The 15,600-nt window shown below is 41.8% G+C and overlaps 1 protein-coding gene across 3 annotated transcripts in view; it reads left to right on the top strand.

Moving 5' to 3' along the window:
- The first annotated feature begins 2,468 nt into the window (after window positions 1–2,468).
- EMCN (endomucin) overlaps window positions 2,469–15,600 on the top strand; it is an 85,821-nt gene continuing 72,689 nt past the window's right edge. For 2 of the 3 annotated variants that reach the window (XM_072118471.1, XM_072118479.1), the window contains exons 1-2: window positions 2,469–2,604; window positions 10,392–10,451. In XM_072118471.1, the coding sequence (XP_071974572.1) occupies window positions 2,550–2,604; window positions 10,392–10,451 (115 nt within the window). In that variant the 5' untranslated portion in view covers window positions 2,469–2,549. Of the gene's footprint in view, window positions 2,692–10,391; window positions 10,452–15,600 lie in introns of all 3 variants that reach the window. The other variant, XM_072118487.1, reaches the window with a different exon arrangement.

Genomic DNA, 15,600 nt, shown 5'->3' with positions numbered 1-15,600 from the left:
CTCTGGTCTCCATCAAGTCTTTTCCTATGGACTTTTAACATCATATATTTTGCATATTTATTATATTTATATAATATATACTCACGTGTGAGCACAGCACCGGGATCACTGCATGTCACTTTCTGCACGGTTTTCTTTCACTTTTTACACAGTTTTTTTTTTATTTTTCTCATATATAAAAAATAGCTTTTCCTTTTATCATTGACATTAGATGTGTCTATATGTACACTCACCAGCCACTTTATTAGGTACACCTGTCCAACTGCTCGTTAACACTTAATTTCTAATCAGCCAATCACATGGCGGCAACTCAGTGCATTTAGGCATGTAGACATGGTCAAGACAATCTCCTGCAGTTCAAACCGAGCATCAGTATGGGGAAGAAAGGTGATTTGAGTGCCTTTGAACATGGCATGGTTGTTGGTGCCAGAAGGGCTGGTCTGAGTATTTCAGAAACTGCTGATCTGCTGGAATTTTCACGCACAACCATCTCTAGGGTTTACAGAGAATGGTCCGAAAAAGAAAAAACATCCAGTGAGCGGCAGTTCTGTGGGCGGAAATGCCTTGTTGATGCCAGAGGTCAGAGGAGAATAGGCAGACTGGTTCGAGCTGATAGAAAGGCAACAGTGACTCAAATCGCCACCCGTTAGAGCATCTCTGGACGCACAGTACGTCGAACTTTGAGGCAGATGGGCTACAGCAGCAGAAGACCACACCGGGTGCCACTCCTTTCAGCTAAGAACAGGAAACTGAGGCTACAATTTGCACAAGCTCATCGAAAATGGACAGTAGAAGATTGGAAAAACGTTGCCTGGTCTGATGAGTCTCGATTTCTGCTGCGATATTCGGATGGTAGGGTCAGAATTTGGCGTCAACAAAATGAAAGCATGGATCCATCCTGCCTTGTATCAACGGTTCAGGCTGGTGGTGGTGGTGTCATGGTGTGGGGAATATTTTCTTGGCACTCTTTGGGCCCCTTGGTACTAATTGAGCATTGTTGCAACGCCACAGCCTACCTGAGTATTGTTGCTGACCATGTCCATCCCTTTATGACCACAATGTGTCCAACATCTGATGGCTACTTTCAGCAGGATAATGCGCCATGTCATAAAGCAGGAATCATCTCAGACTGGTTTCTTGAACATGACAATGAGTTCACTGTACTCAAATGGCCTCCACAGTCACCAGATCTCAATCCAATAGAGCATCTTTGGGATGTGGTGGAACGGGAGATTCGCATCATGAATGTGCAGCCGACAAATCTGCGGCAAGTGTGTGATGCCATGAGGAATGCTTCTAGCACCTTGTTGAATCTATGACACGAAGAATTGAGGCAGTTCTGAAGGCAAAAGCATGGTGTACCTAATAAAGTGGCCGGTGAGTGTATATAATTTGTGTGGGTATAAATTTACCACATAAGTGTTCTGTACTGTATTTATAGCACTTTAATTAATGACACTTTGTATAATATATGAAATATAGTTGTGGTTATATTTATCATATGTTATTTATTAGCACTTCATCACTTTATTCAGAAATTTGTGCTCCTCGCGACAATAAAAGGCATGCGCCATGGTTCATTATTTACATGTATTTTCTTGCGACAGCAAATATATCCTCACGCATGCGCTATTCACAAACTTGGTTCGTTTTTCACCTATCCTTTCGCGATCCCTCGTACTTGCTGTGCGTAGTCCTGAGTCTCGCAAGACTACGGATCATGTTCCTAGTGATCGTGCGCGCCTCCATGCATACCATCTATAGGTAGGCTTCATATGGATACAATCAAATTAATTTTGTTTTCCTATGATTAGCTGATTTTAATATATAAGACTTTGCACATTACCACCAGACGCTACCCTTAAAAAAGTCTCTTAGTGTGTGTTCATGTAATTGGTATGGTAATTATATCTTAGGTCACAGGTTTTTCTATGTATGTATTTATGCTATATTACCTACTGTTTATACATTATATGTTACCAATTGGTACTATCCTTCTACAGTATATAGTAAGGACACTCACTTTTTTAATTTGGTGTCCCTGAGTTTTTCTACTATTGAATGTTCCATGTACTGAGTAATTAATAAAGTTTATTTTTTTAAACTGAAAAATTGTGTACTTTTTCTTGTCCAAGTTTTGGGATAACTCTGATATAGTTAATATATGTGTATGTTATTTACTTTCTTTTCGTAAATATCTTAATTAATTATTAAATCGAGTTCCTTAAGTTCTAGTTTGCAGTCTTAAGATTTCCTGGGATCCTTACACTGTTTGTGCTCACACAGTTTAAAAAAAAAATCATATTTAAGAACGCAACATTTAGAAGCCAGATGAAAAGAACTTCCTGTGAAGAATTTAAACAATACATCCCCCATGTCCTGAACTCCCAGCGGGAGCTTAGTGCATTTCCTCCAGTTCTTTATCAGCCCTAAAATAAGCAGAAAGAGGCAGTGCCGGCACACACCTTTTCCACATGATAATTAAACCCTGCCTTGTTAGTAAAAAGAAATGATTATGGGACAATGGGAGGGGAATGTCATAGAGAACCATGAAGTCCATCGGAGCTGATTCTCTCTTTTTATCTTTCCTAATCCTGCTCACAGGTAATTTGTGATATCATGTACTTCTGCCTAAGCTGATATTGTTGCTGCTTTGTATGGATAGCACAGTTACCAATGGTTATGAACTTGGTAAGTAGACTATAGATAAACTCATAACATAGATCATGATTGTAGTTTGATTCAAAACAGTGACTTATATTGGAAGTTTTTGTACACACGTTGCATCATATGACAAAAAATAAATATTGTGTTTGCAATACACATACATGTGTGATGTCACCCTGACAAGGATCTAGAATAATTCCTTTTTTTATGTCATTTGTACTTAAAAGTGACCAAGATGTCTGCCTTTCAAACCCTGCATAGTGTTCTCCATGTTTTTCAACAACTAAGGACTCTCTATGTATGCAGAAAATTTCTCTTTTCTCAAAATGAAAAATACTCAGTTGCAGTTGAAATGAGTTTATGCATAGATTCACTTTTTGTCTTTTGTAAACGTGTTTAATAGATTTTATTTTTTTGTTTGATGTGACATGTCTGTCTTCATTAGTGTAGTGTCTAAAAACAGAACAAGTAATTGAAATTTACTTCTTAAAATATAAGGGTTGAGGTCAAGATAAATACCCAAGTAAATTATGATAACAACATACATATGCAGAAACCATGAAAATTGATACCCTATTGAATACAATGTTGCACCAAATGGTAACTTTACTTTGACTTATACAAGAATCACAGAGCACAGCAGTTTGCTAAACTCATGCTTGACAACAGAAGTACTGAATATGACAAATGCCGGACTGCACCTTGCCTTTTTAATGTTTTTTTTAATCAGGGCAACAAACACATCGCAAACATCATAGTAAAACACAAAATTCCCCCCTAGCATGCTAACTAAGAAAGTTTTTTTTACAGTACAGACAATAAACTTATATTTAAAAACTTCCATTAATTCTATATTCCTGCCTTATAATTTTTTTTAAAGATTACAGATCAACAATTTTAATATATGCAGCAAGTATAAATAAAAATTCAATCTCATCCTGCTAAAAATAATCCACAAAATGGGTACATTAGCTAAAAAAAGTCCTTAGACTATAACAACCCAAAATAAAATAATTTCTTTCGAAAAATATTTTGGTTCAAATGTTACAAAACATATAAAATCCTATACATTAAGTATCACTGTAATCATAGCGACATGTTAAATAAATGTTATTTAACATGTGCAGTGATTTGCATAACAATTAAAACACAAAAATGAATGCCAGAATATTATTTTTTTGTCCATCCTCCCATCTATTTACTAAGATTTATGTAACAGAAATATGGCGCCTTTCAAAGTCACAAAAAAAGGTCCCCTCATACATGGATGCATGCAGTAGTCATGAGTGTAACTTATCATCTGCACCTCTTGGGTATTGTAATGCTCTGGGAGCTCTCAATTCTCTTTTATCAAATTCTTTGTCGATGGCTTTTATATTATCATTGTTTTTATTAGTATCATAGCAGATTATTTTAGTTGAAAATTTCCATTACTTTCAAACTTTTTAAAATATACAAGTTCCTTCTGTGTACCTTTGGGTAGCCATTTTTCCAATTTAACCAGCATTTTATTGATCTATTGGTCTTAATAGTTGCACTTTGTGCTTTTAAGTAGCATACCGGTATTTAGAGCACAGAATGGACAGTGGTTCACAAGAGTGGTAGAAAGACCCTGTGGAGTAGGCATGGAGCATTCTGTTTTGTTCCAATGATGCTTTTCTTTGTAAAGTTGTTTTAATGTAACTTAAAGTACTGGTTTGAGATTTCCATTTAATTGGCATCTGTCCACTTATATTATCCATTTATGTAAACAACCTTTTTAGAAAACCAATCTGTAAGTGAATCATAATAAGTATGGAAATTGGATTCTGTAACATGTCTTGTTTGCACTTAGTGAATTGTTCAGCTCCTCTTTTATCTGAATATACTACTTGTAGCCATAGACTCAAAATAGATAATTAAACACAAATGTAAACCGGAAAATAAAGACGTCCTTTATATCACGTCGTTGCTAACACACATTACAGATTACCTTTCCTTCCATTGTTACTTCATGAATTTCTCTTCAAAGAAAATCTCTTAAGTACTGCCAGTTCTCTAAGCTGGAATGTTTCCCTCTTTCTTCTATTTCAGTATTAAAAAGCAACATTCATGTATGGAGAAAACTTTCAACAGGACATTTGGTAAACAGGAAGGCAAGAATGTACATTGATGTGGAGAATATCTATAATAATGCTTGACAGGTCATATTTTTACCCAAAAAGACACAACACAAAATTGGGTTGGACATTTTCCTCATGTTTTTTGTAATGTGTGTGTTAGTGTGGGGACGGGAAATTTGGTCATTTACAAATATACATCTATTAACCCCTACGGGACTCAGCCTCTTTTGGCCTTAAGGACTCGGCCCCATTTTTCAAATCTGCCCTGTGTCACTATAAGTGGTTATAGCTTTGGAACGCTATGAGATATCCAGGGGATTTTGAGATTGTTTTCTCGTGACACATTGTACTTCAAATTAGTTTAAAAATTTGGATGAAATCCTTTGTGTTTAGTTATGAAAAAAACTAAATTTGGAAAAAATTTGGAAAAAATCTTTATTTTCAAAGTTCTAAATTCCCTACTTTTGACGCAGATAGTCATAGCACCCAAATAAATTCATAACTTACATTTCCCAAGTGTCTGCTTTATGTTGGCATGGTTTTTTAAGATTCCACATATTTTACTAGAATGTTATGAGGCTCAGAATTTGGGTGCCATTTTTCAAATTTTTGGGAAAATCACCAAAACTCATATTTAGATGGACCTGCTCAACTTTTAACTTTTAATTGACAGTGAGAGGCCTAAATAATAGCTAGAATCATAAATTAACGCATTATGGAAACTACACACCTCAACGTATGAAAAACCATTTTTGAGAAGTTTGTTAACCCTTTAGGTGTTTTATAGCGGTTAAAACAAAATGGAGGTGTGGTCTAAAAATTGTAATTTTTTTTGACAATACATTCATTTTGGGTGGAAAATTAAACATTAGTAATGGATAAAATGAAAAAAGGCTCCACAAAGTTTGACACCCAATTTCTACCGAGTACACCGATACCTTATATGTGGTGGTAACCTGCTGTATGGGCACACGGCATGGCATAGAAGGGATCATGCAGATCAGATTTGCTATGTCACATTGTACAGGCTATAATTTTTTTTATTGTGACCTATAGGGGCTTATTTTTCTGCCACATGAGATGCACTTTTCTGGTACATAATTTTGGGGCATCTATAGCTAATTGGTGAGATTTTATTAACTCTTTGTTGGTGGAGGAAATGAAAATCATCAATTTTTTAGGGACTTTTTTGGTATTTTTTTTTTGGCCGTTTACCGTACCATAATGATAGTATATTATTTTTATTCTATGGGTCTCCACGATTACGAAAAGACCTCATTTATATAGGTTTTTTAAAAAAACATTTCCCATTTTACTGAATAAGAAGTTATTAGGCAAAAATGTAACTTTCATATGGATAACTTTTTTATTTTTCATCTTACAAATCTGGTTAGGGTTTTTTTTTGCGAGTATATTTTAATGGTCATATTTTAGAGTGCGTAACTTTTTTAAATCACTTTTTAGAGCATTTTTTAAAGGGTATTAATTGAAAATTATCTTTTTTTCACAGCGTTTTTGAGGGTTTTTTTTACGGGGTTCATTTTGCAGGTCCAATAACAATTCTGTTTTATTATGCAGATTGTTACGGATGCAGGGATACCAAATATGTGGGGGTTTTGTGTATTTTATTCAATTTTACTGTATAAAAACTAATTTGGAGACAATTTTGTTCATTTTAGCATCACCATCTTTAAATCACTTTTTAGATCATTTTTTTAAAGGTATTAATTACCGTATATACTCGTGTATAAGCCGAGATTTTCAGCACAAAAAATGTGCTGAAAAACCTCCCCTCGGCTTATACACGAGTCAATAAAACACAAAAATTTCCATACTCACCCTCCGGAGGCCCGATGGTCCGCGTGGCTACTGATGTTCGGCGGCTCCTCTTCTGTCTTCCCCGCGGCTGGTCTTCGGTCTTCTCTCTTCTCTGTGTTGTATCAGCCGGCAGATACGCGTCCACGTGATCTGCCGGCTGGCGCACAATATCATGCGACGGTGTCGCAGCCGATGACGTCATCGGCTGCGACACCGTCGCATGATATTGTGCGCCAGCCGGCAGATCACGTGGACGTGTATCTGCCGGCTGATACAACACAGAGAAGACCGGAGACCAGCCGCGGGGAACGGAGCATCAGGGAGCCGCGGGGAATGGAGCATCAGGGAGCCGCCTGTAGGTGAGTATAGAAGGTTTTTTTTTTTAATGTGCCTGGCAGTATATTAAGGACTGGCAGGCTGTATAATTTAAGGGGGCTGGCAGGCTGCACACTTTAAGGGGGCTGGCAGGCTGCACACTTTAATGGGGCTGGCAGGCTGCACACTTTAAGGGGGCTGGCAGGCTGCACACTTTAAGGGGGCTGGCAGGCTGCACACTTTAAGGTTGGCTGGCAGGTTGCACACTTAAGGGGGCTGGCAGGCTGCACACTTAAGGGGGCTGGCAGGCTGCACACTTCAAGGGGACTGGCAGGCTGTATACTTCAAGGGGACTGGCAGGCTGTATACTTCAAGGGGGCTGGCAGGCTGTATACTTCAGGGGGGCTGGCAGGCTGTATACCTCAGGGGGGCTGGCAGGCTGTATACCTCAGGGGGGCTGGCAGGCTGTATACTTCAGGGGTGCTGGTAGGCTGTATACTACTGGGGGCTGTGAGCCCTCTCCATGCACCCGCAGCCGACCCGTGACGTGCTATTACGTCACGGGTCGTGAACGGGTTAAGACTTTAAAGTCTCATCTCAGCTCTTGGCCTGTCCAGTATAAAGCTTATACTTTATCTTTATCAAAGTGTTTAACTAGACCAGTCTACCGTGCCACATTTGTCATAATTAATGAATGTGATGCAAAGCATTTTTAGACATTTTTTGGTGCAAATAAAGTCAGAATTCTATTGCAACCAGTTTGATAAATTTCTCCAAATGTGTAATTCCAAATGTATTGTTTTAATTAAGTTTTTACGTTAAATATATTTTAAAAGAATATTTTGTGGTGTTTTCATTGCCACTGACACTCCCTGCTCTGTAAACTGTACACTATTATGTTTACTTAGCAGTTATGATGTAATGAAATATAACACCTCATTTCACTACATGTCACAACTTATGTACTCCCTTTCCAGCACAATGACCTCTACAGAGGTCACAGAGCATGTTTAGAAAACTCTACAGATGTCAATAAATCATCCCCACACCTATCATAATTAGATAGGATGGGTATGGTACTCCTTTAAGACTAAAATCTGCCCCTATGTGCATGAAATGAGCTATTGTGAGCATTCTAACCATTGCTAAATACAGCATTAATTGATTTGGGTCCTCTATACAGGAGTCCTACAAATTTTATGCCTTCAGATCTATCATTTATCACAAGTGCAAATTCAGTCTTAGAATATATTAAATAATATAAATTGCATTCCCTTTCCAGAGCTGCAATGAACACAGCAACACGTTTCAATGTGCTTGCACAACTCCGTAGTTGCCCTGACTCAAATCAAAAAGTAAATGTTTTTCTAAACCCATAAGTTAATTAAGCCTCTATCCGCAGATGAAGCCAAGTAGATGAAACATGTCGGGAAACGGGACAACAAAATGGGACAAGTGCATAAATTAAAATATGAGGCTGCTTTAGGTGCTTGGGTGATGTAGTCTAAGTTCCCCAGGGTAATTAACATAACTATTTTATAACTCTATATTTCCACACTCGCAGCATAAAGAGTTCCATTAAAGGAAGTCCTCAGGAACTTCTTATTAGGACAGATCTACCATCAGTAAACTTATGGTAGATGTTCTTAAAAGGCAAAATAATAATTAATAAATTTGCCTTGCACCTTAAGTCTTAGTCTTAGGGGTACTGGAGAAATAACACAGAAACTTTCTGGTCATTATGTGACTTGTAATATTTATTTTAGAAGCCTTCTTCTCTTTTTGTCTGTAAATTTGCAGTAATTTATTTCATTTAGTGTTTGTAAATGTGATGTGTAGAAGCCAAGCTATTTATTTTATTACACCCACCTACAAATGTTCAACTACAAAATACATATATTAATATGTTGGTCTTTAGACCAGTGCAGAGTACAACTAGATTGTTCTTTGCTGTGCCAGATTACTCTACTGTATAAATTGTGCTGAAAACCCCACCTCGGCTTATACATGAGTCTATAAAAAAAATAAACTTACATACTCACCTTCTGGCACCCTTGATGCTCGGAACAGCTCCCGATGCTCTGTGCGGCTCCCGGTGGCTTCTCGTCTCTGCTGTAACAGCTGGCAGAGACACAACCATGTGCTCTGGCGAACAGCGGTACAGCTGATTACGTCATAGTGTGCGCGTCTCTGCCGGCTGTTATGGCAGAGAGAAGAAAGAAGAAAAGCCAGGAGGACGGGAACATCGGGGAGCCGCGACGAGCATTAGGACCACCTGAGGTGAGTATGTAAGTTTATTTTTTATGTGCTTGGCAAACAAGGGTCTGTCTGGCTATATACCACAGGGGACTGGCTGGCTTTATATAACAGGGGGCTGGCTGGCTATATACCACAGGGGGCTACCTGGCTATATACTACAATGGATGCCTGGCTATATACTACAGGAAGCTGTCTGGATATATACCACAGGGGGATGGCTATATACTACAGAGGGCTGGCTATATACTACAGGGGGATGGCTATATACTACAGGGGGCTGCCTGGATATATACTACTGGAGGATGTCTGGCTATATATCACAGGGGTCTGGCTGGCTATATACCACAGGGATCTGGCTGGTTATATACTATAGGGGGATGTCTGGCTATATATTACAGGGGTCTGGCTTTATACTACAGGGGGCTTGCTGGCTATATACTGGGAGGCTGTGACCAATGCATTTCCTACCCTAGTCTTATACTCGAGTCCATAGGTTTTCCCAGATTTTGATAGTAAAATTAGGGGCCTTGGCTAATACTTGAGTGTATGCAGTTAGACTTGTGCCTAATGCTGGATAATTAATCTGGTGCAGTATAAGACTGGTGAGTTGTACTTAGCACCTCCTATTAGTTGGTCTAGTTTGCTGCACTATAATAGTACATTTTCTGATGCATATGTTATTTTCTGAAATGGCCATGTCCCCTTTTACCATGGACACAGAGGAGTTGGAAAACAGCCTTAAAGTGGCCTAAAACCTTCAGTAAATGTGGCATAGGACATTTCAGCTGCAAATAAAGCTAAGATGCAAATAGACTCTAATGGTAAATGTTTAGGACTATTAGTGCATTGACTAAATTTTTTTTGCCATTTTTTCACGAACTCACTCTACAAATGTATCTCACAAGTCAACAAGATTAATATAAAGGAAGCCATGGCATACACAAAAACAGAACTCACAGAGTTTCTTTACAAATTCAACCACCCAAATGTAAATAGTGCTTTCCTGTCCCAGGATGGTGTTATGTTAAGTGAGTGAAAAAAGAAACATCAAGCTTTGTTTTTCTGCTGTGGTAGGGATGCATCAGACTTCTTTGTGTTTCTTTACTGTCTGTAGTTAGTATGCTATTATGGCTGCAGTTGTGTACAGGAGATCATCTTTAACTGTGTTTTCTTAGATTTTATTGCAATTCTTGTTACTGACAATGTGCTTTCCTGTTTACAAAAATATAGCAACTCATGGAAATGGAGAAGATGGAAATCAAGTCATGACTGTACAGTCAACAACATCAGGTATTTCCTTGTGTTTCCTTTTTTATAAGATATTATTTGATAAACTTGTCTTCTAATTGTGAGGAGCAGACTCCTCCTTAAGGTGGCCTTGGAAACAAAAATTAAAATTGGCACCATGTCATAGGCACTGTAAAATGAGGAAGGTGGAATCTGCACTATTAGTTTGAGTTTTCACACTGTTAGTTCAATGAAAACATAACTTTTTGATATTCGAGCTAAAATGCATATAAAGCATATTGCAAAAGCAATAAAACAATAAATTAAGCACAAACCCACTGTGATGAACATATAGGTACAAGGGAGATTCAAAGGCCAGATATTGTCCTGTTCATCAAGCCACCCATATCCCTTACCTCTCCCCAGCCTCATAGTAATTAGCCTTATGGAGCCATAGCAAATGGGTCAGGTTTCGTATCAATGTGATCCAGGAGGCTACGTATTCCCCTTGTTAGGGCTCTGAGTCTGTTCACCCTCTGGACCACCGCGGGAGATGGTTCTGGCCGACACCTGAGAACGGAGTCTAAGTGGCACCTGGTCTTTCCACAGGTGCAACTAGCCTGCGGTGTAAGCCAAGGTAGCAATGCAGGAGACAGTCTGTACTTGAGGTGACAGCAGGAGAACAGCACAGGAAGGCACACTAGGACTCACGTCAGGAATATCAGGAGCTGGCACATGGATCAGGAACACAGGAACGGACTTGCACACTGGACAGGAACGCAGGATACACAGGAAAGCAGGATACACAGGAAAGCAGGATACACAGGAGGGCTTTCACTGCATAGAAATGGCTTGAAGATCCGGCGGGGAATGAAGAGCCGCTGGATTAAATGCATTCCCGGAAGTGTCCAGCACCGATGCGTTGGCCCTTTAAATCTTATAGTACCGCCGTGCACGCGCCTAGGGAGCGGGGCCGCCTGCGGCCCTAGTCATGGTGGGAGTGTGGAGAGGTAAGTCCATGGCAGCGGGAACGGGGCCAGGGCAGCAGAGAGGAGCACGGGTGCCCACGACAGTGCCCCCCCTTTAGGCCTACCCCTCTTATTCTTGATCCCAAGAAACCTATGGAGGAGAGTCCGATCCAAAATGTTCTTCATAATGATGGGATGGAGAGCACCCCCCAGAAGATACTGCCATTCTTCCAGAGCAAGTTTGATGGCCAACAGCTCTCTGTCTCCAATTGAATCATTTCTTTCAGCTGGAGAAAAGGTCTTGGAAAAGAAGCCGCATGTTGAAGTTCAGCCCTTGGGCCCTCTCTGGGTGAGCACCGCTCCAGCTCCTACAGAGGACGCATCCACCTCAAGATGAAAAGGTTTGTTTGTATCAGGCCTAGTGAGTACTGGAGCTGAGGCAAAAGCGGACTTCAATCTAGAGAAGGCCTCTTCAGCTGTAGGAGACCAGGCACGTGGATTGGCACCCTTCTTGGTGAGTGCCGCGATGGGCGACACCAGAGTGGAGTGATAGGGATTTTTATGCAGGGCCCCAACAGCCCTCTTGACTTTTGTAAGGTGAGTCCTAATTAACCCTTTCATAATTGAACATAAAAACTAAGACACACGTCAGTCTCTTAGTGTATGTCAAGATCTTCTCCCGTTTAATATCTCAAAATCATAATATCGCAGACAAAAGAGTAGGCGTGAATAGTATACTTTAAAGTTATTGGTCATCAGCACATTCTGGGGAAAAAAAATAATTAATTGTGCTCAGTTCTCAGAGACCTTGTACACAGATATTGGGGGTCATTTACTAAGGGCCCGATTCGCGTTTTCCCGACGTGTTACCTGAATATTTCCGATCGGTGGCAGCATGCACGCAATGGAAACCGGGGGGCGTGTCCGAACGAAAACCCGACGGATTTGGAAAAACCGCCGCATTTAAAACAAAAAATGTACCGCGGAGCTTGCACCTACCTTCACTCAGCCCGGCTCGGTGTATTCCAGTGCGTTCCAGGGAACTTCACTGCAGCAGCACCACCTGGTGGACGTCGGAGGAACTGCCTTTATAAATCCCGGCCGGACCCGAATCCAGCGCCGCTGGATCGTGAATGGACCGGGTAAGTAAATCTGCCCCATTGTTTATACTAATTTCCTGAGAAGGAGATAAGTGGACTCCAGAATCATAATATCATGCAGCATCGAGGACAGACTGGCTTCTCATTAAATGTCAAAGGGTATTGGCTGACAGGCCAGCAAACAGGTTACATAAAATGAAGTTTGAATCATGACATTAACTGGACAGTGGTCAGGGAACATGGCCGCTGTATCTAAGATGGCGGACAGTAGTCAAGATGGCGTCCGAAACAAGTGCGACCTCCTCAAGCTCCAGGTACCCACAGGTAGGCTAAGCCCGTACCTGCTGGACTTGTTAACTCTTCACCAGATCCCCTGGAGGCCAGTCACTCAGGGGTTACAGGCCTGCACACTCAAATCACATCACTGAGTTCCCATAGTTCATAGGTTTGTAAACAAGCAGCATCATCCTCCGCTCCGGGCACTTCTGCTTTCCTGGTTCTTACCGCTTGGACGGCCATCTGGGACATGGTGGACTCAATGAGGGGGACCACACAACACGCAATAAGTGACAAGAGCAAAATCACAATCCCCAATATCACTCCCATTTAAAGGAAACCCTTCCAATCCCCCAACCACAAAGTGAAGGACAAAGTGTCCACCCCAGAGTTTCTCTTGAGTTCCCTGGACAGTCCTTCAATCTTTTCCCGAGCATGGGTAATGGATCCATAGGGGGCGATGTCATCTGGGATGTACATGCAACAGGCCACTCCCACCATCTTACAGACTCCTCCCTCCTCAGCAAGGATCATGTCCAAAGCCATGCGGTTCTGGGATGCATCTCGGATATAATTCACAAATCTCTGTTGATTACAATAAAAACAGTTAACCCAACCAACATCTTTGCTCATAGCTATCTGGGTAATAATGGACTCTAGTCCTGCCCATATCTGATTGTGGGCCTTGTACTCATCTGGGATCCCCCTTGGTGCTCCCACTGTATCTATATAAACGTTGTCATCTAGGTGCTTCTCTCAGACCTCCAGAATCCTTTGGGATTCTCCACCTTTTCTTTATGTGTCTTATCAACCTTATCCCTGGGGATCACAAGGAAGGAATGCACAAATGTTATCACTGTACACTCACCTTCCCAGCCTCTAGGCCTGACCTGACTATCCTATCCCCAAAAATCCAGTACACATCAGGCACTGCTAATACAGGGTTACCTGTGCTGTCAATGTTAAAGAAGGTCATTGTTGTGTTGTACCAACCGTAGGTAAAGTCTCCTACCATGGTGGCATCCTGGCCAGCTCTGTAGTTACAGTGATAGTCATGGTTGGGGTGTCCCTGAGCATACAGTCAGTCAGAAGAGACCAGCTAACAAGAAGAATAAGTAAGTTTGCAATAGAAAGCGTGGAAGCAGACGTGGCACTGGTCAGCAGGACTTGGAAAGGACCATCGTAGCGAGGCTCCAGACTCTCTCTCTCTGGTGTCTCTTTACCACCACGTAGTCTCCAGGCTTCAGGTTATGCGTCCTGAGGTCTCTGTCTGGATCTGAAAAAGGAATCAGAAACACTTTTGCCGACCTTTTTCAAGGCTTGGCTCAACCGTGTGGCATGTTCCACCTTGTTTCCTGCCATCAGCTTTAGGGTCTGTGGGAAGTAGAGGCCTAGCCTGGGTGCACAGCCAAAAAGTACTTAAAAGGGGGACAATCCCATCTTTCTGTTGGGGGTGGTCCTAACTGAATGGTGGGCAGCAAGAAAGCACGCCATGGTTTCCCTGTTTCTTCCATGGCCTTCCGGATCTCTAACTAAAGAGTGCCGTTTAAAGTATCTCAAACGCACCACCAACTTGGGAAGGGCAAGGGCCTGTTCTACACCCAGGAGGGACAAGGTTTCAGACTTTACCTGTCTAGTGAAGTGGGTTCTGCGACCGGACTCTACGGTTTCTGGAAGTCCAAACCTGCAGAAAAATCTCACTCACCAACATCTTGGCTGCAGATCTGGCAGTAGCTTCTGGCCACCCTGGAAAGAGATCAATGCACACAAGCACGTATTCCTACGTACCACTTTTTGGTAGCTGGATAAAATCCATCTGCAGTCTTTGGAAGGGATACAGCAGCTTGGGTGTCACCTTCTGTGGGGACTTTACCACTGGGCTGTGGCGGGCACAGACTATAAAGGCTTTCACTAGTCTAGTGACAGGGGTAGTAACGCCCAGAGCAAACCACTGGTGGTTTATGAGCACTAGCATGGCCATTTTGGATAAGTGTGTGTGTTCGTGGGCTACTTGTCTTACTGTCGGGTGCAGGGCTCTGGGCAGGCATACCCTCTCTCCCAGCATCCAGGTCCCATCGGCATCTGGGCTCCAGCTTTCCTCCACACTTACTTCACTTCTGATGACTCTCGGGCCACCAGGGACTGGAGCACCTGTGGATCAAACTTTTAGCTCAGAACTCACCGTTGAGACTTCAGGACAGTCTCTGGGCTCCATCTGTGCAGCTGTCTTCGCCATCCTGTCAGCCACATACTTGCCCTTGGCTTGTGGAGTTACCAAATTGTGTGTGCTTTTACTTTTACTATCCCCACCTCTTGTGGAAGCAAGAGAGAATCCATGAGCTCTTTAACCAACGTGTCATGCTTAAAGGGGGTCCCTGCAGAGGTGATGAAATCTCTACCTTCCATATGGGTTCATAGTCGTGTTTAGACCCCAGAACTATACCTTGAGTATAGATGTTTGCCCTTTTACCTTCCACCAGCTGTAGCACTTCCCTGAGTGCCATCACTTCACCTCCTGCGCTGACCTGTGTGGAGGGAGTGGTTCTGCTTGTACTACATCATGTGCGCCACTGACCACTGCATATCCAGTGTAGAACCGTCTGTCTTCTCCTGCAGACCTGGAACCATCTATGAGGAAAAAACTCAACATCTGGGTTAATCACCCTTCTCTCCCCCCCTATGAATCCTGGAAGACTGGCGACAGAATGAAGGATTTAGAGCTGTGCACCTAATCAGTGTATCCTGGGGCATCAGGAGTGCACACTGGAGCCTGAGCTGTCTGGCCTTTGCTCAGATGCTTGGGCTGTACTTGGGTGAGGACACTGTGCAAGGTATGTGGGGTTTGCACTGCAACTGAGTGATCTAGGG

The sequence above is a fragment of the Engystomops pustulosus genome, chromosome 1 (assembly GCF_040894005.1).
Source record: "Engystomops pustulosus chromosome 1, aEngPut4.maternal, whole genome shotgun sequence".
In the NCBI taxonomy this organism is placed as follows: Eukaryota; Metazoa; Chordata; class Amphibia; order Anura; family Leptodactylidae; genus Engystomops; species Engystomops pustulosus.
This window is presented reverse-complemented; position numbering and strand designations above follow the sequence as displayed.